Consider the following 25,321-nt stretch of genomic DNA (forward strand, 5'->3'; position numbering starts at 1 on the left):
ATAAAACACAATTTAACATTTTAATCTATGATACTTTTTCCTCCACTATCTACAATATGTCGCCATCTTTCTGGTAGCTTTTTTATTCCATTGGTGTAAAAAGATTCTGGTTTTGAAGCAAAAAAACTTCTGAGTTCATTTTGTATATCCTGTTTAAAATTGAACTTTTTGCCTTAGCAAAAATTTTGTAAGGCACAAAATAACTGAAAATTACTTGGGGCAATATCCGGGGAGTATGCAGGATGCGGCAAAAGCTTCCAATTCAGTTCATTAATTTTTTGAAGCGTTGTTTGAGCCATATGTAGTCTAGCGTTATCATGTGTAACAACACTTTCTTCATATTCACCAATCGTGGGCATTTTTTAATCAATTCTGAATTTAAACGGCAAAGTTGTTCACTGTATACATCTGCAATAATGGTTTTATTTGGTTCTAACAATTCATAATAAATGACACCATACATATCCCACCACACACTTAGCAGAACCTTTTTGGGATGTAAAGACACCTTTGGTGTTGGAATTGGCTGCTTATCTTTGTCTGTCCACTGTCTTTTTCTGATGATGTTATCATAAATAATCCATTTTTCGTCACCCATTACCAAACGGTCTAAAAATGGCTCTCTTTCAAAGCACAATAGAAGGGAAATGCAGATGTTTAATCGCTGCTGGCAATTGGCTTCGGACAGCTCATGTGGTACCCACTTTCCAAGCTTGGATACTTTTCCAATCTCCTTTAAATGGCGAAAGACTGTTTCATGAGATGAATGCATCTTTTCTGCGATCTGATTCACTGTTAAATGTGGCTCTGAGTCCACAAGATTTTTAAGAACGTCGTTATCAAAATTGACAGGACATCCTGAACGGGGTTCATCATTAATGTTGCTTTTTCCAAGTTTAAATTTTGCAAACCATTTCTGGGCAGTCCTTACACTAATAGTATGTGCACCATGTACACTATTAATTTTTATTGCTGCAGATCTGGCAGTTTCACCACTTGAAAAGAAAAAATATAACACAGCATGTTTATATGCATTATCAATATTCATTTTTTATCAGTACTAATATGCGTCTGATCTTTACGAAATTTGGTGACAAACTGATGAATACATCAGTCAAGCGATGACAAGTTTTGACAGGTTCGGAATCTTATTGATCTGATAATAAGTCATCGCGAATCCCATACATGCTACTAATGCGCACAAACTTTTTGGACTGACCTGATAGTTTGAACTAAATATGGATGATAGATACATTTTTTATTTAAAAAACATTTCGTTTTAAATGAAATAACTTGGTATTATGACATATATAATTTTGCTTATGAATATATATTTTTTACTATATTATGTATACTTTTATTTATTATAACAATGACAAACTTGTATTATCAATTTATAGAGGTTTTAATGTTAATGTTCTTTGGGCTTCTTTCGAAAATAATTTATTTAATCTTCAAAATTTTTGCGGCAAAATTTCCATCATCAGTATGTTTGAGTGCATCCTGATGATGGAAATAACAACAACACATGAAAGCATTATTATATATTGTACTATTGATAAAGTTTTCTTAGATATAAAGTATTATTTTTACAAACATACTCAGAAGCTTTTACGTACTACTTTCAGCACTTATTTTAATATATGCTGAAAAAATGAAAGAAAACAAACATTTTCAGCTGCTTTAGTGACCCTCATTGAATTACAAAAACAATTTCTTACACTTTTAAACTAACTTATGCATACGATAAAAGAATATTTTTATGCAAACAAATGTTTTTACATAAATTCAACAAATTTAAACATTTGAAATGATTTATGAAAGTACTTTTTTCAAATTTAAAAATTATAACACAATTTCTCATTTTATATTAATCTATATTTAATCTAAAAGTTTTCAATTTATTTTTCTGTAAATTACTTTATAAAAAATTAATGAGTTTTGAAAGTTAAATTTTTAAGTACCTATTTCTAAGAGTCATGCCTTCCTCTGGTCTGTTCATGACATCTTTGAGTGGTGGCAAGACCTACAGAATTTTTTATATTCATTAATCATTTTAAATATATGAATTCTGTACAATTATAAAAATAAAATAAAATATAATATTTAACAAAATCTGAAAAATTACAACAAAATTAAGATACTTTAATAAGTCCAAATATTAAATAATATATTCAGAAGCTAAATTTATTGGAAATGAAAAGTAAAATGTGGAAAAAAAAAAACTGTTGTAAATAATGAAATAACCAACGATTGCCTGAAAGATCGAGCAAGAATTTGCCTAATTAAACGATTAACATAAAGTAATTTGTCACTAGAGGAAAGCATTAGGCACCATCTTTTAACTAAATTAATAATTATAATTTTAATTATTAAATAATTGAAAACGTTCTGGAATAAAAGAACTGACCCGGGGCGGGACTTTTAATACGCAACCTTCGCTTTACATTAATCATTTAATTAGCCAAATTCTAGCCCGATCTTTCACACAATCATTGGTTATTTCATTATATACTCATTGGGCTTTAAGATGTTTATTATATATGTTGTAACTAAAATATAAAAAACACATTAAATAATTATTTAATCTATAAAAAACAAATGTTAAGTAAAGAAATAGTTAAAACTGAGTCACTACAAATAAATTTTCAAAAATTCAATTACCGATAAAGCTTGTATAATAATCTATTAAATTATTACTCATCTCCTAGACCAAAATCTAATAGGTTTTATTATAATCTATTAAGGTTTATACTTTATATTTTTTAATATAAAATTTTTATATTATTTAAATTCATTAATAAAAATAATAAATAAATTCCCATAAATAATACGTAACAAACAAAAATAATCAGCTCTAATGTACTTTAGTCCTACACTACTCCCCTTTGTGCTCATTCCTAATCTTATTAGCTAAGTCAGGCCTGGCCAACTTATAGTGGAGTGCGATCAACTTTCATGAGTTAAAAGAACTAATGATCTACTTCACATCTCTGGTCTTGTATAAAAGCTTAATAAAACTCACCCTAATAAAATTATGTTGCAAAACATATCTATTTATTGCGTAGTAATTAACATTCCAGATTATTTGTTTTTGATAAATACACTAAAGCATAAATTAAATAACACCATCTGAAGCATGCAATACCATAAAGTTGTAAATGTCATTTTCTCTAAATACATTTTTTTATTGAAGAATTGAATTTTAAACGCAATGTTTTCTGCTGAAAAAAAATATTGTGTGATAGTGGCACTGTAAGTGGCTGTATTTTGAAGTTGAATTTATGTGAAGCCATAACATTTGAAGCACCAAAGTAACTTTTAGCACTTAAAATGTTATGGCTTATATCTACATCATTTTGATATTCCAGAGATTTTGTAACCTAATGAGTTTTTTTACCATTTTATTCTGAAATTGAAATGAATTCATTTACTAGAAAAAGTGTTTTTTTTTATCTCTGCTGAAAAGTTTGTTTTTTGGCATTTACATTATGGCTTTGGATGCTTCATTTATTTCTCACCTTAACAAAAAAAAATTTCATTTTTTTCTGTACCACAAATCATAAAGCTCACTCATTTTGCACTTAACTGAAATTGCTTAAGGCCCAACAAAACAATTAAGTTACTAAAATAGCGACATAACCTAACAACAACCATCAATACAAAGAGCACTTCTTTCTAGCCGCCACACATTATCTTATGGAGTGTTAATAAGCCATAGCAAATAGTTAAAAGAGTTATTTTAACATTGAGTTAAAGTAAGTTAAAAAGAAAGTTATATTAATATGCAAATAATATTCCTGTTAAAATTATACAATGTTCTTCAAGTTTTAATGGATAATATATTCTGTGATCTACCAAAAAGGATGCACTGATCGAACAGTCAATCATGATCAACTTGTTGGCCAGCCCTGAGCAAAGGCAATTCCACACAAACCTAAGCATTCTCATTTCTGCTACCTGTCACTTCTTTTACCTAATATTTCTTCGTTTTTCAACATTCAAATCCATATAACAATGTTGTTCAAATAACTGTCTTATAAAACTTTCCTTTTAATCTAATAGACACACTATTCTGTATGCTATATCCAAGGTCTGTACAGGTAATTACATCTTTGATTCCCTGACCAATTATGACATTATTCCCTGACTTATTAATGTCTCTGCATTTGCCTTTCCATTATGTAATAATATTCAGCCAAGTATATTTAAGTCCATTTTGTATACAATTTCATAAATTTTTTTATTAAAGCACTTTACTCACTAACAAAAAACAAAAAACTTAGTGTAAAATTGATTACATAATTAGCTACATCATTTCTACATCATATAAATAATTTCTTGATGTAATTTAAATTAATTCGTAAATTTTATTTAACTAAGAAAAAGATTTGTGTCACATTGTAAAATTGAATTTTCTGAAAGCAAGGCTGCAGTAAATTCAAAATAATTTAAACAGAAGAAATTGTACACTCTGCAAGAGGGAAAAATAGCTTATTTTGTGCTATTTTTGGTTCAGCACGGATCCATTTAAAGTCATTACATTTCTTCCCATCCCTCCCCAAAACTTAAAATGGGAATGGCAAAGTTTTGGCAAGAAAGCAAGTTGTCGTCAATGTTTTTGAAAACCCGACTTTAACTCTATGGCAATATTTTGGTACACTCGGTACACTTCCAAAAAATGTGTACTTCCAAAATTCTGCGGGTCACCTAAAGATGAAAATTTGCAGTTAAAGAGAAGACCTATCACAGATCATCAATCCGTCAAAATTGGCAGAATTATTATCTCCTCATACTGTATGTGACCAGCAGCAAAGAATACAATGAATAAAAATACATAAATTGCGCGAGGTCTGCCACGCAGTTTAAAATGTGCTATACACAATATTGTTAAGCTGACTGACAGTTCTTTGCCTCCCCCATGGCATCAACTGTCTGCAGAGGATTAACCAGATGTGCAGGTCAAAAAAAATTGGAAGGGTTGAGTACGGAACACAATCACAATCGTTTAAGGTGTGAATCAGTCTTTGTTTTATTAGAGGAAGGATAAGATGTAAACGAATAAAGTCTTGGTGGTTATCACATTCCAAGTCAATATAAATCTGTTCAGGTGGATGTGCACTCAAAGTATTGACATCGGAGTTAATGTGCTCTGTTTTCTTATGCTCTCTATACAATCTGCATTGTTTGGCATTAGTCATTTTAAGCTTTTCTGATTTCTTTGAAATTTTTCTTTTCAATAATATACATTTCTTGCATTTCTGTTCGTATTTCCTTTGCAATTTCCTTGACATTATGAAAATTTTCTTCAACTTACACAGCTATCATCTTATAACTTTACAAATTCTATTTTATCCGTTATTATTGCTAAATAATATTGTAGATCCAGTGATTCTGTACAAATTGACACCAATTTCAATGTCCTATCTCTTCATGATCCACTGCCAACACACCTCACCACAATAACAACATCAGATGGTTTCCACAGTATGTGCAGATTCCCGAACTTTCCATGACTTTTAAAGCAATTTCCTGACTTTTTATGACTTTTTCTGCTAAAAATCTTATTCCCTGACTTCCCAGGTCTGTAAAGACCCTGTATATCTTTGTCTAATTCAAGCCTCTCTATTTTTTCCTACTCTTCTCTATTAATTCTTCCTTAACTTGACTAATTATGTAATTTTATCATTTGCAAATAACATGCACTGATTCTTCCTTTACTTATTGATATCTCTAACAGTTCATTTATTTCATTTATTACTAAAATAAAAAACTATGGATTTAACACCTAACCTTGATGGATGTACTTCTATCATAACTCAAGTCCCAATCTCTTTCACATACCCACTACTACTACTCCCTTCTGCTTAAGTACCTGCCACAAAATACTACTAGAGACCTTATCTTAACCTTTTTTCTGAATCTACAAATATTAAGTTAAAGTCCATCTTAGAAGCTATATTTTTCTATCTGTCTAAGTGCAAAAATTGATTTTCTTTGTTAATCTATATGGCATAAATCCAAACTGATTCTTACTTATAACATTCCTAATCATATTATCTATGACGTTTCCTTGTGATGTTATTGTATGACTCATTAATTTTATTCATCTAGAATTACATGCTCTGTTACACATCCTTTTCTCTTGTATAATAGTACTATCCAGTTCTTTGTTCTTCTAGAATTGAGTCCTATTGCTATCCTGTTAAATAACCTAACTAACCCCTTTATTCCTAGTTCAACTATAATTTTCCATGTGTCAGCAGCGATCCAATCTGGTCCTATGGCTTTTCTTCTTTTTAAAGCTTCATAAACCTCTCTACCTATTATATTTTCAATTGTAGTTTCTCTGATTTCTGAATTTGAGCTATTGTCTAAACCTGTACCTTAATTTAAAAGCTTACTAAATATTCCATCAACTCACTATTTATATCCCTTCCTTCTTTACACAATTTTCTTATCCTCTTTGCTTTTCTTAAGCCTACCTTTTCTATATCTCTACTTTCTCTAAGCATTGCTATAAATATCCTGTGAGAATCGGCACGTAAATTATCTAATTAATTTGATTAAATAGGGAGTAAAATACTTCAACCTAGATTTTGAGTAATTTTGATCAGAGATATCTCTTATAACGAAAACCCTGCGTCACTTCCTTCATTTTTCGATAGAATGCTTTCTTATGTAAACGTTGAAAATGACAAGACGATACAAGAAAAAGAAATATTTTCCTTCAAATTTTGTTAATAAATTAGCGTGAGAAATAGATTTATTCCACATGTTGCTTACACTAAAGAAAATACATTTCTCACTTTTATGACAAAAAGGGGAAACCAACTTCCCTTTTACAATCCCTTATCTCCAAAATTCGACATCAACCTGGCAGTCCATCCCCTCTCCACGTCCCCACACATCCCATCTGTGGACTTGAATCAAGGATTGTGATTAGACAGAATTTAAGATAAAAAGGGCAAATTTCCCCTGAACGAGAAGTTCATTTAAGATTTCTCTTGCACTCCAAACCCAAGTCTCTTGATTCACCAAATCTTCAATTGGTGTGCCAAGGTTTCTGCCTAGAACTCCTCACTGAAACTTCCCCGCAGCTTTCCACTGTATTCATGTTAATTCAAAGCAAATTTGTCACAGATCCGGAGAGGCGACAACTCTAACTACACAAGCCAAGGCAGTAATTTAACTTGTAAACTCTCTCTCTCGCAGATAGGACAGGGATTAGTCAACTCTAAATGACTGTAATTTTACTTATATTTTGTCTCCATTAAATCTTGTTTTATTACATTATAATGGTCTTGTTTCTGGACTCAATTCCACACCAAAACCCCATCACTTACCTATGGTCCCTCCATCTCGAAAAAGTTATCTAAATTAAATGCATGATAGGGCGCGTTTCTCATCCCTATCTGGTGTCTGGAATCCTGACTGTAAATTGAAATTCTACGATCTTGTAGTTTACCTTATTTTTGATATAATCTCTATCCTATGACCCTGCAGGTGGATCTTACAGATCTGTACAGATGAGTAAGTGGTAGAGTGAATACACTTATCTACCCCTGGTTCCTCACAGTCCTTTGCTCCCTCCTTACTATCTAAATTCTCATGTATTATTTCACATATCTTGCTCTAGCTTAATTCCTTTTCTGTTATTTTTTATTTAATTTACTGCTCTCATCTCTGTTCAGTTCAAACTACCTCATTAAGTTATTTTGTTCCTTAACTACTTTATTTTCTCCTATTTTTGTGGCATCCAAAACAGTTTTTGAATCTTTCCCAACGTTTGAAGCTACCATATTCCACATTACCTCTGCTTTTCCAACAAAGCTCCAATCCACCCATTCAAATTCTTCATGAAACTGATGGATTAAATTAACGAATCAAAAAATCTTAATGTATTGCCAGCAAAGAACTTTAATTCAATTTGCTTCAGACAAACTTTTTTTGATCTGAAATAGATCTGCTTCAAGTGTGTATGGTTTAATGTTCTATACTAGAATGTACAAAACAACAGTGATGAATTTCAAATGTAAATACAAATTTGAAAATCCAAAAACTGTAGTAATATTAGACATGGAGTATAGTAATGGAATAGGAAATATATATACTTCTATATTCCTTAATGCACACATGTTTCTGCCCTCAAAGAATGAAGAATTTGTGTATCATCAGATGTATGCACATTCACAAATTTATAAACATATGCATGAAATAATTGTTTTAAATTAATTTGTGTACATAAGCAATAATATTTTGAGTAAAATAATCAATACCTTAATACGGAGATATTTTCGGATTGTTCGGTTTGCACGAGCGCATTCACAAAGACAAGTCAGAACTGGAGTCAGACCTTCCTTTATTTCTGTTTTCTAAAAGTAAAAAAATATTAAATATTTTGAAAAAAAAATATATATATACATACTTTTTAGCATTTGTACAATTGCTTTACACTATTTCTATAAACAAACCTTCATTTGATGAAAACATATTGAATTGTGTAATATTTATCACCAATTACAAAAACTTACATTAAAAGGAAATTTAAAAATTCATTGTTAGAATTAAATTTGTCTTAATCTTAAGAAAGTTTGATGGGATAAGGCAATGCAACATACAAATAAACTGCCAAGGGAGTGTCACTCAGAAAAACTGTGTGAAACTAACCCATATTTAGGTGTTAGACACACAAAGAAACCCAGCAAACTGCTTGTGGCTAATTCACTTGTCATGTACAAACCCACGACCAACTATAAGGTTCAGTGATTTCATCCACTGAGCCACTGATGGCTTAAACTTAGGGATAAAGAACTGTTTTCATCTATAGAAAAAGTACTTATTGTCCAATAATATAGAACTTGTTGATTTTTATCTTCTCTCTCATCTCTCATATGAATTTTTACAATGTTGTTCCATCAAAAACCAATACTAATACATTTTAAACATTTTCTTTTAATTGATATACTACTCAAAATTTAATTTTGAGTAGAGTAACTTTAAGTTGTTGTTTGTATAAAGTATCTTAAAAGCAAATTATGAAAGAAACTAATTATTTTGAATAAGCACTGCAACAATACAGACAGATAACTCATTTTAACTAAATGAGAAACAGAAATAAGCAGTTTTTGCTATAATTCTAACAACTAAAATTACTTGATCTCATAAATAATGAAATCAGAATGCAAAGTAATTAAAAAAATATTTGTAATTAGAAGGCACAAAAATGCAGTCTTCACATTATCTTGTTTCCATGATATAATAAGTTATCTTGTTTCATATCAAAAGAACTGCATATTGTACAGTGGATTAAACTTTAATTAGATTCTTCCCTCTAAACAAGTAAAAATTAGACACCCACGATTGCCGTAACTAATCGGGCTATATTTTGGTAATAATAATTAGGAATTACAAATAAATTTGGCACTAGAAGGAGGTGTTAGGCCCCATGTTGTATTAAAATTAATAATTTTGAATAAACTGGAAGAAAAGAATCAACCCAAAGCAGGACTTGAACCCACAGCTTCCACCTACTGTGCAGATGTGTTGCCAGTTATGCTACACAGACCTTCGGTCCAATCTCCTCTTCCAGTATATATAAACTTCAAACTTACCTAATGTATAACCATTGATGGTTAATACAGTGCCGACTGGGGACACACTCGTGCCCTTGGCCAGAAACATCCACTCAAGGCACTCAGTCAGCCATCACATACATAGATATACAAATATAAACATCAACCGAAACCTTTGGTTGATGCTTATACAAGTAAAAATTGTTGAAAAGTTTATTTGGAAATAATTCTACATCTTACTTCATTGTTTATACAAGTCCTATGTTTTAAAACTATACAGGTCTTCCAAAATAAATGCTACCATTTTAAAATACTGTAACTATGTTAACACTGACCAACAAATTTTTTCCAAAATCTGAGTTGCATAAGATTTTTTTTACTGATTCTTAATATTGATAATTTGGGTGTGCTGATTTCAAATCTGCAAACAGTTTTTTCCTCCATACTCTAGTTTTTATGCAATTCAAACTTTTGCATTCCAGCACTTTATGTTTATGTAATTGACATGATATATAATAAAATTGTGTAGATATGAAAATTGATTATTTTTCATATCTGATCATGGCTACAAGGAGACATCCATTTACAAACAACCCAGACACTTTTTGCTACATTTGTAGATACTTCACTGCTATTCAACAAATGCATTACATAACTTCCTTCGTGAGGCGCAATTATAAAGCGTACTTTGGATTTACTATTGGAGATCAAGACAAAAAATGGGTCCAACATAGGGTGTGTCACAACTGCTAGGAAATGCTGCACGATTAGACAAAAAGGAAATGTAAGGGTTACCTTTTGGTATTCTCATGACCTGAAGATATGGAAAAGCACTATCAAGGTAGACGGGACAAACATATGATGGCACACTACTGTTGGAGTATTGAACAGGATTGTCATGAAATAGATCACAAATGCAAGAGCCTGAATGAAAATTTCTGCTTTGATCATATGCACTTGCACTTAGTCACCAGTATATAACTAAATGCATTATGTAGCAATCAGTTGATGCCTGTCTGTCTTTCCATTTTTACCACTACAGACATGTAGACTGTTTTGCAATGTAATGTTTACTAATCATCTCATTTTAGGACAAATTATGCTTGTATATGTTTCATTTTGTACCAATAAAGGAGTTTACACTATTTTGCAACTTAATATTTATTAATTAGCTAATTTTAAGATAGTTTATGACTATGGGTTTTAGTTTGTATTTTAAAGACATTTAGACTATGTTGAAGTTAATGTTTATTGCCCAGTTCATTTTGAGAGTATTTTATCAAATATCTATCCACATATGCAAAGAGATTAATGAGTTAAACATGAAAAATTGGAATTTTTACATTTATCAATCGCAAAAAATCCAGAGATTTCTAGAAAAAACGAATCTCCGATCTGAACACAGTACCCCCAAATTAGTAAGAACAGGTGTTGATAGATATTCAACAAAAAATTTGTTGGCCAGTGTAATCATTAACCTAGAAGTATGCAACACATACCAGTCAATAGAGTAACTGTCTGAATTTTATCTCTCATCTGCATTCAAACATCTTGTTTCTACTATCTCTAGGAAGTGCCACAAAAAAAATAATAAAATAAAATAAAATAAATGGTGACTCTGCAACAGAGAAAGTATTTTGTGTACTGCAGCATACAAAGTCAGAATTACTTGAATCATAATGTGAATAATCTCTGTAGGAGCTGTAGCATTGTGACTACTGAGGGAAAAATAACAACAGATATATATGCTGTAGCAAGTGTAGGTAGAATTTGGGTATCAGTTGGATGAATGCCATGTGACACAAGATGCATTATGAGAACCTGTAATAGGGCAAACATGGATAGTTTCCAATGATTTAATGTACCTTTCAACATTCTTGGATAATAATTAACATAACTGCAATAATTTAAAATGATAACATTCTTTTTGGAAGACCCTGTGCCAGACAGACCTATAAAGTTATTTTACAATAGGAATGATTAAAACTTCTAAAACACAGGAAACTGCAATGCAATAAAATTCTCTTTAGAAATTAAATTAAAATGATTGATACATTTACATTTAGTTAAACAATGTTAATAATAAAAATTAATTTTTCTGCCAAATTTTCAAATAAAATGTGACCAGAGGGTCGTCACCTCTTTGATGCCTTGTTAGGACTGACACCATCGTGTCTCGGTTGACAAGGGAATCGCAATGGCAATTTAGTTTAGGTTAAAAAGTCAGTCATGCAAGCAGCCATGTGTGCGAGCAATCAGGTTCCAGGTGGAGACGGAGAGACAGCCCGACAGAAGTAAAGTACTTAGACACTAAAGTTAATAACCAAATAACCATTTAATTTCAACAGAAAAAAGTACTTGATATACCACAATATACAATAAATGTATATATATATATATATCAGGGTTATATCAAATTAGCCTATCTATCTAGCAGCAACAAGAGAGAGTTCACAACATACATGCAGGAATAAATACCTTGTAGAGGATCTGAGGTGAGCTGGTTAGGTCAAAAAGAAGAAAGTTCTTATTCCGAATGTACAATAGATACTATGGCCATAGGTAAGAAGCATGATATATCCGTAAAAATAATTAAAACGATGTATCCAACAACATAATAGAATGATATATCCAAATGTATAATAAAAGGATGTATTCAAATATATATGAAATTTGAGGCAAAAGGAAAAGGAGTGCCCCAGTTGAGAAACTGAAAACTGTCTAAACTATCAGTTACTTGTTATATTGAACTGATGAAATCGAGACAGTAAGTCAGAAGGTTATGAGAAAGCGTCACTTTTACTGCTGAGAACTTAACAGACAATTTACTCCCAAGGCGTGGAAGTTGACAGTTATTCAACAAAGTTTTATTGTCAAGACGTTATATTATGATTTAGTTATGTAAATAAATTACTTAGTGCGGAGTCTCACAAAAATAAAATATTTTAATAAATAATACTTAACTAATTTATTATTTTTATAAATGCATACCTTATCTAATCGATTTTCCATAAATTTTAAAAGAACTGAGATAACTTCCATACTCATCCCTTCATATTCGTGCTCTTTATTATCACTTTTATCAATAGGAATGTCTGTTATGGGTATTAACAATTCTTCGTAGCTGGAAGTAGGCATATTGGTCAAAAGATTCACAGTATGACTGAAAAATAATTTTTAAACGAAAATTTATATGGATATAATGATGATGATAATTTAATACGAACATATTGTAATCATTTAATAAAATGAATAACTTATCTATTAACTTTATTAATTATATGAAAATAAATTTATGGAATAATTTTAAATAGTCTTGTAATCATTTCCAGAAATAGTTACCTGTGTAATTCATTTTTCTTATCCACAGTTGACGTATCACATAGCAAAATATCATGCAGTATACTAACTAATCTCATAAAATGGGCTTCTTCTTCCTAAAAATATAAATCAATTAGCATAAATACAATTTTTTTATATTTATATATTTATTCACATATAGGTGTAGCTTGCTTTAAGATGCTTTGCTATTAAAATGTTTTTGAAGTTTATCATCTTTGGCCCTCACCTCACTCTTAAGAAAATTTTTATGATTTTTTATTTATTATTATTTTACTTTTGAAATCTTTTTTAAGCCTACCGCTATTATGCATTTGATTAAAGAGCATAAAGATGTTTTTAGGCACTGGGAAGTGAAAACAGATTGTGATTTATTTTATAGTAGCAGCCTATAACTTGATCAACTGTCTTAGCAAGGCATGAGTGTAATAAATTTATTGAAATATATAAAAATAAAAGTCATACTGTTAATATATCTGGTTAACAAACTGTTATGTTTCCATAACTTTACAATTGAAAACTAAATACTATTTCTTTTACAACAACAAATTACAAGTAAATTACTTGTAACTGATGTAGTTCATTGTTTACAAGTAAAATTACTAGTTCCACAAATGTTTCTGCTACTATTTTAATATACAAATCCTATTTACAAACTTTACAATCTAACATTAAGAGCTTTACTTTATTAAAATTATTGAAAGAGAAAGAATTTAAAGTAAATGCTTTATTTAGAATCAATTGTACAATTGTACTCAAATTCTTGTAATTACAGCACTTTGTCAGTTATAACATTTTATAAATGTTGCAAATCACAACAGCAATTTGAAGCTATTGAAGAATGTATTTTTCACATTGCTAAGCACTGGCTCAAGCATTGTTTAATTCCAGAATTAATTTTTGAGCTACAGGATCAAAATTCAATTACAGAAAAATTAATAAGCAGAAATATAATGTAATTACGAAATGGTTTGTATCTGCTTAAGAGTTCTGAAGAGGATGAAATCAACACGTACCTTGAACCTGTTACTGATGTACAGAAAAAAACAGAATGCAGAACAAAATAGAACATGAATATTTGAATAGAATTGAATCCACGTCTCATGTAAAATTGTTGGATTGGACATGCGCATTCGATGCAGGTAGTCGGCGATTAAAGATGGGCGTCCATGAGGGCCTGCCATGCGACAGATAAATTCAGTTCTTCTTCGTAATTTATGCACGTGGTGGCATGGCTAGATTTATAAATGGAAATAACCTCCAACCACCTCAGGTGCTCAGGGTGAGGCGAGATAACGATGACCCTCACTTGGTTGAAGGCTGCCTCGATGTCAGGGTCAGCCACGTAAACCGCAAGAGCCGTAGAGTTCCTCCCGTGTAGAATGTCTGCATTGTGCTCACGTATTCTGACTACCAAGGAGAATTTGGTGGAACCGATGTAAATAAGATTCCTGTCACACCTGTGGTCCTTAAGAGATATAGAGTAAATGCATGGGAGTCTATTCTGATTGGGGGAGTCTTTCCCGTTGTGGAGGATGTCCAAGATGATCGGACATCTTCTGTAGGTGATCCTAATGTGATGTTTGTTGGCGATCTCCTTATATAATGATGCAATGAACGGATTATACGTGATGGGGACCCGTGTTTCATCTTCTGGTCAGTTGTCGCCACGGGTGCGGATGCAAGCCCATGTATGGAGCATTGGTAATGATTAATCAATCTATGGATCAGCTTAGGGTATCTGTGGTTGGTTGCTAGGTGTTTAATATGCACGAATTCAGTGGCTAGAGCTCCTGGAGTGGACAAATGAGAATATTTGCGATATTTATCCGTCATAACACCCACACCAGTAACAGGTTCAAGGTACGTGTTGAGTTCTGAAGAACTTTTAATGATATAACTATGTCTATAATTAGTTTACAGTTTTATTAAAAAATGATGAGCCAAATCTTTAAAAAATGTATTATTCACATTAATTTTAAATTCAATTTTAGAATAAGAAACAAACAACTTAAATAAATGTCACCTACCTCATCTAAATTATATCTATCGATATTAACCGTAAGGTTAAAGAGCACTTTCAATACTTCGCAAGCAAGATCAACTTCTTCAACACTTAAGCATGGATTAATATACTGTTCTGCATCTGGAAAACATTTATTTCCCTTCTGTTTTCTGCTTCCTCTACTGTAACGTTTCTTTCCTTCCTTTTTATGATGAAGATTCTGTTCTAACAGCCTTTCAGCATTACATTTTAATATTAAATCTAAAACTTCCATGAGATATATAGTGCCATGAAGATTATTTCTTAATTTTGGCCTGTATAAAATTTGTAGTTTATATATTATTTCATTTTTAACTACTTGCAGATTAAGTATAAATGATTAACTACAATTTAAAGATAAAATATTTTATATTCAATCAAAAAAATCTAAAACATAAATATTAAAAATCCACAGATTTAGAAGAAATACTCAAACATTAAAATGTTTTATGTTTATATTTGAGTGTTTCTTCTAAATTTGTGAATCTTATTATTATTAATTTATCATCCTGGATTTTTTTTATATCAATTATATTTTTTTTATACTATTCCACTACTAGAAGGACCCGTTTTTACTGAGGGGAAAAAATAAACCTCAATATAAAGGTCAGCATTGCCATGTGAATGTGTTCCTGAGAATATGGAAGGGGACAAGATAAAAAAGACATTTTTATTTTCTGTTTGAATGTTTCTTTTAAACACTCAAACAGAAAATAAAAATTATTAAAAGATTGAATGTATATTCAAAAGTTTCTTTTAAACTTGTGAATTTACATTCAGTCTTTTAATAATTTCTATAGACAATTATCTACAAATTATGTAAAAATTTATAATAATAATAATAAACTGTGCCTCAAAGTAATCAAACATAACAATATTTACCCAATAACTTAAAGAAATATTTATGAAGTTATGTGAAATCTAGTTTTTGAATTTATAAAAAGAACTAATTAAGAACTATTTTTATAATAGAAAACATCCAACAACAAGTTGCATAACCTTCACAACAAAAAATATTTATGTTTAAGAAATACTACAAAACATTAACACAAAGTTAATATTAATGTGGGGCCATCTGTTATGATATTTTATTATAAAACATCTTTTATGTTATTATTAATTTTTATAGAAAGGCTTAATTTTGAGGATAGAGACAAGTTTTTAAAAATATTGTAATTGTTAATAATGAATAAAATTTTTAAGTCTGACTCTACTTGAGATAAAACAATGTGACCCCCTACCTCCCTACCCTTGTTTTCCATACTCTAAAATTTAATAGCATCAATGCCTCTTATATGTAAGTTATCATGCCAAATTTTTCTTCTTAATCCTTTACTCCTCCTGAGATATTAAACAAAACAGATTACCAATACAAACACACAATACACAATCCAAAAAAGCCAAAAGGTTGGAATTTTCTCCCTTTTTGACTCTCTTGGATTCAGAGGTCTGAGAACATTCAGGTCAAATTTGGCATGACTACAATACTTTCCCATATTATTATTTTCTTGGTTGTTATTTATATAAGGAACTCCAAAATGTTATCTCGTTCTCCATGAAAAATATATATTTATTTATACATATATAGTTTTCAGTTTGTACGATTCATTTCATGCACATTTTTTAAAATGGCATGAAATAATGTTATATAATATATATATTTTTTCTGTATATAACAACATCTGAGTTGTAAATGTATTAAATTAAATATATTTATCATTAGATATGAAAACAAACCTGATTTCTGCACATAAAGCAGTCAATAAAAACAGCATTCTCATGTCAAAAAACTGTTTAAAAGAATATAAAAATTAATAATGGAATTTATTTTTCATTATAATTCAATATTAATCATTGGTTAAAACTTTGGATAATGAATTTGATCAGAATTCATGTAGAAAATACATAAAGTATTTGTATTTAGGTTAGGGTTTTTAATTAAACAAAAAATTTTAAAATTATAACCATTGCCAAAGAGATTTTATACAATTTTAGCATACTGAGGAGGGAGAGAGCCAACAAGAAGTAGTCTTTTCTGAACAGAATTGCCATTCCTATGGTTAAAATGGATGAAATACAAAAACTTTGTGTATTCTGTAAAATTCAGTAACTAATTATTAAATTTATTTACTTACTTTTATATCATGTGGAAACTGAAAATCTTGATAGGTTCGAAGTCTCAGCATAATACCTTCGACACAACCATTCATACTGCAATTAGATTGAAAATGTCAACTTTCTTTCATATGACATACAGTAAAACCTCTTTAATAAGACCATCTCTAAAACTTATCATTTCACATGACCTTGCCAAAAGAACTGATAAAAATATATTGGGTAGATACTATATACAGTAGTACTACACAGTATAAGCAGTATACCAGTATAATACTATACAGGCTACTGTATAAACAATATAGTAAAGGTTATTTATTATATTGTTATCTTATCATATTGTATATTTAAGTATTATCTACTATATACTTAAAAAATTCTGTATATTGATTTATAAATTTATTTATTTATATGTAATATGTAATTCTGTGTTCTGTGCGTTACAATGTAATACCCACATTCTTAAATATTTGATTTAAAGTAACCTGAAATGGACAGGTCTGTTTCTTTCAGGTCAACTTCTTTCATAGGATGATACCTTTATGATACTTTTTTTACATCATCACATACTACACTGTTAAAAAGCCAGACAGAGATTTTTCAAGTCTAGAAATGTCTCATCTACAGATCAAAACCTTAACCTTGAATTACTACCCAAAAATAAATAAATAATGATACAAAATTTAAGCAAAATAATGCAAAAATTTAAGAAAGTTTAAGTTTACAAATTTGTGCATTTTTCCATATGACCATAACACTTGCAGAGATGTTTTGGTTCAATGTTGTTACATGTTGATATTGTCCACATCCAAATGTTTAAATTGTTCACTTTTGATTTCTGATACATGCTTAGAGGTTGCTGTTACAAGAGCTGGTGCAGTGCAGAGGGGGACATTTCTCAACTGTGAGTGAACTACTAATACTTCACACTCTCATAATAATTTCAATACTTCAAGAGTATTACCTACATAACACTTTTAGTCAGGCAACTGAAAAACAATAAAAATTCAATCTTTAACAGGATTTAGGAAAAATTTTAAAATAAAAAATGCTCTTGAAAACATTGATGAAGCATGGAAAGAAATTGCAGTAACTAACATGAGAGCTATTCGGCAAAACCTTATTCCTGAATGCATAAACAATTTCCAAGGAATCGACACTGAAATTAACAGTACCATTGAAGAAATTATGCAACTTGTTTTGATCTAAGATTAACTGTAACAGATAAGAAAGATGTTAAAGATTTTCTCCCGTTCCCTAATAATGTTGATAAAGAACTTACTAATTTGTTGCAGAACAAATGTACAACGCTTAACGGATAGCATTAGAAATGATGAAATTAAAACAGCAACAAATGAATTCATGTGAAAAGAACTTGATGAAATGATTCAAGTCTGTAAATAATAAATGACAATCCTAATTTTGGACATTTGATGAAAATGTGGTGAGAAATAGAAAACACTGCTCATTGTTATCACGTCACACATCAAAAGAAGGAACTTTTGAAGCAAAATCTCCTGCATATATTTGTAAAATAATTCATATAAACTTTTATTTAATAATAAAGTTTTAAAACTAAGTGTTGAATTTAAATTATAATCTCCTTCCTTTAAAGTATGTACTAGTACATAAATAAATTTCTAGTATAAATTATAATTTTAAAAAATACTTGATGACAATTTCTTATCTCCCATATATTATTTCTTTCAATTATTGTATTGTTTATCCTGGAAATATTAACCAAATAACTGGGATTACCTTGAAGTACCTCCAAGGTGACCAATAGAAAAAAATAAGACACACTCAAATATGACATTTCATGTAATTAAAATTAAAAAATTTAAACTAGTCATAAAAGAAAGGGTCATAAAAGTGAGCAATTGTAGGGCAGAATCTATCATATAGACAATTGTATGTCTATGTAAATGTATTAATATCCTTTCGTTAGAGCCGATAAGAAATTTACAAGAAGAGACCCGAAGAAAAGAATATTATAAATTTACAGTCACTTACCTGCATATTCTCTGGGCAGATTTGCAATTGTAAATCAGGTTGCATAAACATTTCTGAGCTTCAACAATAACTGTAAAATAAAATTTCATTATAATAATGCCTCTTTTATTTATAATTAGTTATAAAATAATTAATAAAAAAACTAAAATTATTATTGCTAAATTCATAAATTTACACAAATTTTAGCAATAATAAGGATGGAAATACATATTTCAAGCTTAAATTTAGAAAATAATATTTATGAATGGATATTGCATAACATTAGTATTCACTCATTATTATTTATGTAATAAACATAAAAGAAAATTGATGATAATGATTAATTTCTCCTGAAATTAATCATTATCGGGCTTGAAAATCAATAATATAAAATAATAATATCAGAAAATATGAAAATGATACTTTCAAACATTATATATTTTGTGTCTTTCCTCATAAACACCCAGGGGAAAGTAGAAGAACCATAGCCCAATTTGATCAACTGACAATTTTTTAAATATTGTTTGATGTTATATTTGTGAATTAAAACACAAGCTAAGTGTATTTTATATTTTACATGATTTCATTATCAAATGTAATAAATCTGAGAGAAGAGTTTATTAAGGCATTATGTACAGTGAGACCAAGCTGAAAGCACTTCAACCTAAAAGGTCCATTGTGCATTAATTAAAGCATAATTACTTGTTTCTGATATTACAGATTCAAATCTCACTCTGGAATAGTGAAGTTGAAGAATTAAACCATAAACTTTTACTCCGGCAAACAAAGTTATATTACACAAACATTTTCAACCTTATTTAAAGGCTGAATACATTAACGTACGATAATGATAATCAAGATTTATGGTATAATTCTTAAATAATGTAGACCAGTTTGAGTGAATGGGGATACTGAAGTTTATATTTATTAGTTTTATGAGAATTATTCTTAGGAAATAAGCACTGAAGCATTATACAACATTATTATTATTACTATGACAATGCTTTTTTATGTACAGTCTGTCAAAATTAATGCTACCATTCTAAATTGCTGTAATTATGTTAATCCAAGAAGTTTATGACATATATCAATGGATAAAGTAACTGTTCAAGTTTCATCTCTCATCTGCGTTCAAATGTCTTGTCTACCACCTCTAAGAAGTGCCATACACAAAAATGGCAACACTGCAACAGAAAAGTCATCATGTGCATTGGCAGTCCACAAAGTTGGAATCACTCATTACTGTGCAACACAAGGAATCTGCAGGAACTGTAGAATTGGAGCTGCTATGGAAGGAGTGACAATGGATATCCATAGAGAATGTACGAAGAATCTGAAAATTAGATACGTGTTTTCTGACACAAGGTGCACACATGAAAAAATCGTAATGGGGCAAATGTGAAACTTGGACAGTTTTTCAATGTTTAATATTTATCATGACATGACATTCTCAAATACTGTGACAATGACAAAGGGCCTCCCTATACTTCAGCACCACGTGACTGAAGGGTCAATATCGCGTCGGCAAAGATAACAATGACAAGTTTCATCAGGACTGACAGACACAGAAGCCATTATATTATGTTCTTGTGTGCACGATCGCATGTGTGAGCGAACGAATTCGGGATGGAGGGAGAGACAATGCACCGGAAGTGACTTACACAGAAACGGGTTAACGTAACAACTATTTAATAGGTAATTATAGGCCATACAACATTTCAATTTTAAATATGCTAGCTTTTAGATACATTTCTATGATTGATAAATATTAGATATATATATCGGATATTAACGTTTTTGCGATTTCCAAGAAAGAGTTTACAGAAGTTGTGCGTGGCGATAAATACCTTATATGAAGCCTTGATCTGCTGCAAGTCAGTCGGACACAAAAGAAGACAGTTCTTATTTCCACAGTTCTTAGTTAACTAGATATTAGGTGAAGAGATATCCAAATATTTTATCACAGGAAAAACTTGAGTGGTCCGATCGAGGAACTGGTGACAACTCTCTTACTTTGTTGTTCTGTTCTATATTTTGAACTGTTGAAATCGAGATATTAGGTCAAGAGGTGATGAGAAAGCGTTGTTGTCAGGCCTGAGAACTTAACAGATGTTTAGCTCCCAGGTGTAAAAGTTGGCAGTTATTTAATGAAAGTATAACTATGATGTGATATTATGAACAAATGATGTAAATACACGGATTCGGATTCTCACAATAATATTTAACATAATTCAAAATGGTACCATTCTTTTTGGAAAATGCTGTGTAGAAATTACTAATTAAATTTATATATATGATTAAAAACTAATAAAATTTAGTTGATCAAAATTAAAAATTGACCAATGGTATTTAAATTACAATGTAATAAGTATATATATTGAAGAGAAGATGAAGACAATTTTGTATCTTCAATATATATATATATTTTTTTTATAATTTAATTATATTTAATTGGAATGTTAATCAACTTCTTAATACCTGGAATATTTTGATTCTGGGATTGTTCAAGAATTTCTTCTCCATCAATAACCAAGCCAGCAAGATAAATCAATGTGTTTATATGCTCTTGAGTGAACAGCTGATCGAGACCTACTTTATCCCTAGTTAAAATTCGTGTCGCTTGAAGGCATACGCAGTGATTCTGAGAGCTCGAAGATCTCAAAAATTTAAATATTTCGTTGATAAATTGCTGTGAAGAAAATTAAGATTATATTTTTATTAATTTGCAATATTTAAAATCTTTAATTATGTATAAAAGATAAATACAAAAGACAATTCACATATAGGAAAAAAGAACTATTACTGATGAAAACTATACATCAAAACTATCAAAAGACAGAAAAATAGCATTGATGATGAATAATACAGTAGAGCGTCGATTTTCCGAATCAATTGGGGACTGGTGTTGTCCAGATAACTGATATTTCGGATAACTGATTTACGTACTAAAAAATAGTTTAACGTATCCGATGTCAAAATTTTTCTCCATTGCGTGTCGCTTCGCGTTGAATTTTCGTCGATGTTAAGCCTAACAAAGACTATTGTATCGTTAAAAATTATTTTTTTATTTTGTACAAACAAAATAAATATATTGAAAAATATAAAAATAATAAAAAATTATACTTCAGATGTTAATTTAGTATCAAAAACGTAAAATATTTGAGTAGCCCAAGACATAGCCAAAGATNTTTTTTTATTTTGTACAAACAAAATAAATATATTGAAAAATATAAAAACAATAAAAAATTATACTTCAGATGTTAATTTAGTATCAAAAACGTAAAATATTCGAGTAGCCCAAGACATAGCCAAAGACTGAAGCGCCACAGCACTGGCAAAAATTTAAATTTGCCGACTGGAATTCTTTCGGATGATTGACTTTCGGAAAATCGACGCTCTACTGTATAATCTTTGAAAAACCCAACCTAAAATTCAACTAAACTCAACAGTTATGCAATAAACTTAAAAATTATGTATGTGCTCTTACAGCCTGCTCTACTCCAACATTCAGTCAGTGTCCAGCCTAGGTTTCTACTAGTGAAGGAATCATCAAATGCCAAGCATGTACTGGATGCTGATTACCCTTCAGAGGGCAGACATCCCCGCTTCTCAGATCTACTGCCAGAGTTCACTCCCCCTCTCCAGTATCACACATTGGATCCCATTAAATAAGTTTGTGATGGGTGGCCATTATCCCCCACCCTCACAATCATGTTTCAGGCAATGATAGTCAACACCTGGCTGAGGCGGCTTCTCCTGGGCACAGATGCATTGAAAATCCCATGCATCCCCGACAGGGGTAGTCATCCCAGAGTTTACCATTGCGGATGTCTTTATCATTGACCCCAGCTGTAGTGTCTACATGGTTGTAGCACTGGCCATCCACAGGACACTCCAGATGCAGAAATACCAACATCCTACTGTAATTTTCATAGTCAGTCAGTCCTTCTGGATCTTCAACACATTGCCCCTTTCTACCCCCTCCTCATTGACATTGCTACATGGATAACCACCTATACACCAACAGTGACTCTCAGCCATGCAGGTATCCCAATTAATGAGGCAACTGACTCCATAGCCTTCAAGGCACCCCCCACTAGCTCCCTCTGGAGAACCATCTCTCCCAGGAATTTCCCTACACATCCATGACAAGTGCCATCAAGACCTCCTCATGTCTTGGTCAGTCTCCCTGCAACACAAAAGATAGGTGCACATCCAGCCATTTCAACCATGGCCTTATGACCATGCCTCCACTAGACAGGCCAAGACACTTGTGCCACTTTCGTACCAACACTGCACCTCTGAACTATTTCCTTTACTCCAGATCCTGTCTCCCTGTGCCATTAAAACCATCAACCACTTCTGGCTCATATGCCAGCACTACAATCAGGCTTACCTTGATCTCAAATCCACACTTGTAATTTGACTGTCCCTCATTAGAGATCTAACCCTGATCTACTGGCCATCCACATCTATAAATCCATGCTTCCATATTAAGGCCTTGGAATCCTATCTATGTCACACCAGACACTTTGACTAACCACCAAGTCGTTCAATGGGAGGAACAAAGCCAACAGGCTAACACCTCCATATGAACTGATAAGAAGTATAAATTACATATGCAATAACAAGAATGAAAGTATCTTCAAAAACATCTGATAATACAAATATTAATTTAAAATTAATCTTAAATTAAAACATAACTAAATTTAACTTAATTTTAATGCCAAATGATTGCATGGGGCTATAATGATGCTACTATTTAATAATTAAATGTCAATCTGGTCTAGAGGTAAGCATTAGGTGCCATCTTTTGATAAATTTAAAATTATAACTAATACTTAATATCTCTAAGACAAATTACTTAGCATTTATTTATTAAATACTATAGTAGCATTATTAAAGCCCAAAGAAATCTGGAAATTATTTGGCCTTCATCTGACAATAATTTAATGCAATTTAGAATTTAATACCAATTTATAAAAGCCTAAACAATTCAATCATCAAAAAGCAATCTCTCGTTTCTTCAATTTCCAACTTCTTGACTTTACAATAACACTTACTGTAGTGTTAAAACACTTACTAATTTTACACCATGTTTAAATTACCTAGACATTTTATAAATCAATGCTAAATTCTAATTTAATTTAATTTTTATCACAATTTCCAAGAGATAGCATGGTGAACTAAGTACTGCCAACATTTTCAAAGCTAATAAGTTTGAATCTGTTACTTAACTAAGCATTTTTCAAACTTTGGTTACCATCACTACAATAAACAATAATGCTGTATACAGAAAGGACTTGTAGAAAAACAAATGTACTAATCACTCAATAACTTACACACTTTTCCAACACTAGTTTAATCAAAACAAACATCTTTTCTTTAATTTGTATTTTAATACATTTTTAACCTGAGGCAGAACCTCTGAACGGAGTCAAAAATATTTTTGATTAAACTAATGCTGGAAAAGTGTGCAAGTGTAGTGTGATTAACACTGTGTACTGTGCAGAAAATTGTAAGAACAAAAGTAAAGCCTCAATATAACCCACACTACCACATACCCCATGCCTTAGGAAGCCAGTAAAAGCAAGATAATTAAAATACTGCTTTTTCTGTTCATTTCTATTAAATAAATAATTGTAGATATGCATTATACAACCAAGCCCAAATATTCTATAATAATAATATTAATTTATGGAATATTATGAGTTTGGCTAACTATTAATAATTAATATAAAATAATTTTTTAAAAGAGATGGTTAGACTATTAGCTTATATTAACATTAACTAATAATTTCAATAATGTTTGAATTTATAATTATTAAATTTAATTCAAAATATCTAAATCGAAATTGAAACTAAAAACCTTTACCTTTTTGCTTTATTTTTTAAACTTCTGTTTTACATTCATTAAACTAAAAATTTGTATATAATTTAAAATGTTAAATAACTTCCAATTTAAGTGAACATTAGCAAAGACAAAAACTTAGTATGGCGTCATATGTAAGTGAGTGTGGGTTTGTGTATTAACTTCGTTAGCGCATGTTTGAAGATGCTTCTTGTGTCTGATACAGTAATTATCCTTAACAGAAAAGTGGCTATTGATAAATTCTTCTGAAATACTGAAAAATTCATCCCTACACTCACTGGCCAGTGTCCGAATACAATTGCAGGTGTTTATGAACTGTTCCAATTTGTAAATTAAATATAAAAATTATTAAATACAATTTATTGCTTTTGTTTAATGAGCGAT

General features: G+C 30.6%; 1 protein-coding gene across 1 annotated transcript in view; it reads right to left on the minus strand.

Annotated features, from left to right (window-relative positions):
- The window catches only part of LOC111624583 (synembryn-A-like), a 32,806-nt gene extending 11,197 nt beyond the window's left edge, over positions 1 to 21,609 (minus strand). Inside the window, exons 1-9 of the mRNA XM_023367481.1 lie at positions 21,544 to 21,609; positions 19,087 to 19,156; positions 17,094 to 17,169; positions 16,696 to 16,748; positions 14,945 to 15,233; positions 12,918 to 13,012; positions 12,567 to 12,738; positions 8,280 to 8,375; positions 1,965 to 2,026 (exon numbers count right to left, since the gene is read on the minus strand). Of these exons, the coding sequence (XP_023223249.1) occupies positions 1,965 to 2,026; positions 8,280 to 8,375; positions 12,567 to 12,738; positions 12,918 to 13,012; positions 14,945 to 15,233; positions 16,696 to 16,748; positions 17,094 to 17,168 (842 nt within the window). The 5' untranslated portion in view covers position 17,169; positions 19,087 to 19,156; positions 21,544 to 21,609. The remainder of the gene's footprint in view (positions 1 to 1,964; positions 2,027 to 8,279; positions 8,376 to 12,566; positions 12,739 to 12,917; positions 13,013 to 14,944; positions 15,234 to 16,695; positions 16,749 to 17,093; positions 17,170 to 19,086; positions 19,157 to 21,543) is intronic.
- Between the last annotated feature and the right edge of the window lie 3,712 nt (positions 21,610 to 25,321).

Source organism: Centruroides sculpturatus, unplaced genomic scaffold, assembly GCF_000671375.1.
Source record: "Centruroides sculpturatus isolate CEXI.00-Female unplaced genomic scaffold, Cexi_2.0 scaffold27, whole genome shotgun sequence".
In the NCBI taxonomy this organism is placed as follows: domain Eukaryota; kingdom Metazoa; phylum Arthropoda; class Arachnida; order Scorpiones; family Buthidae; genus Centruroides; species Centruroides sculpturatus.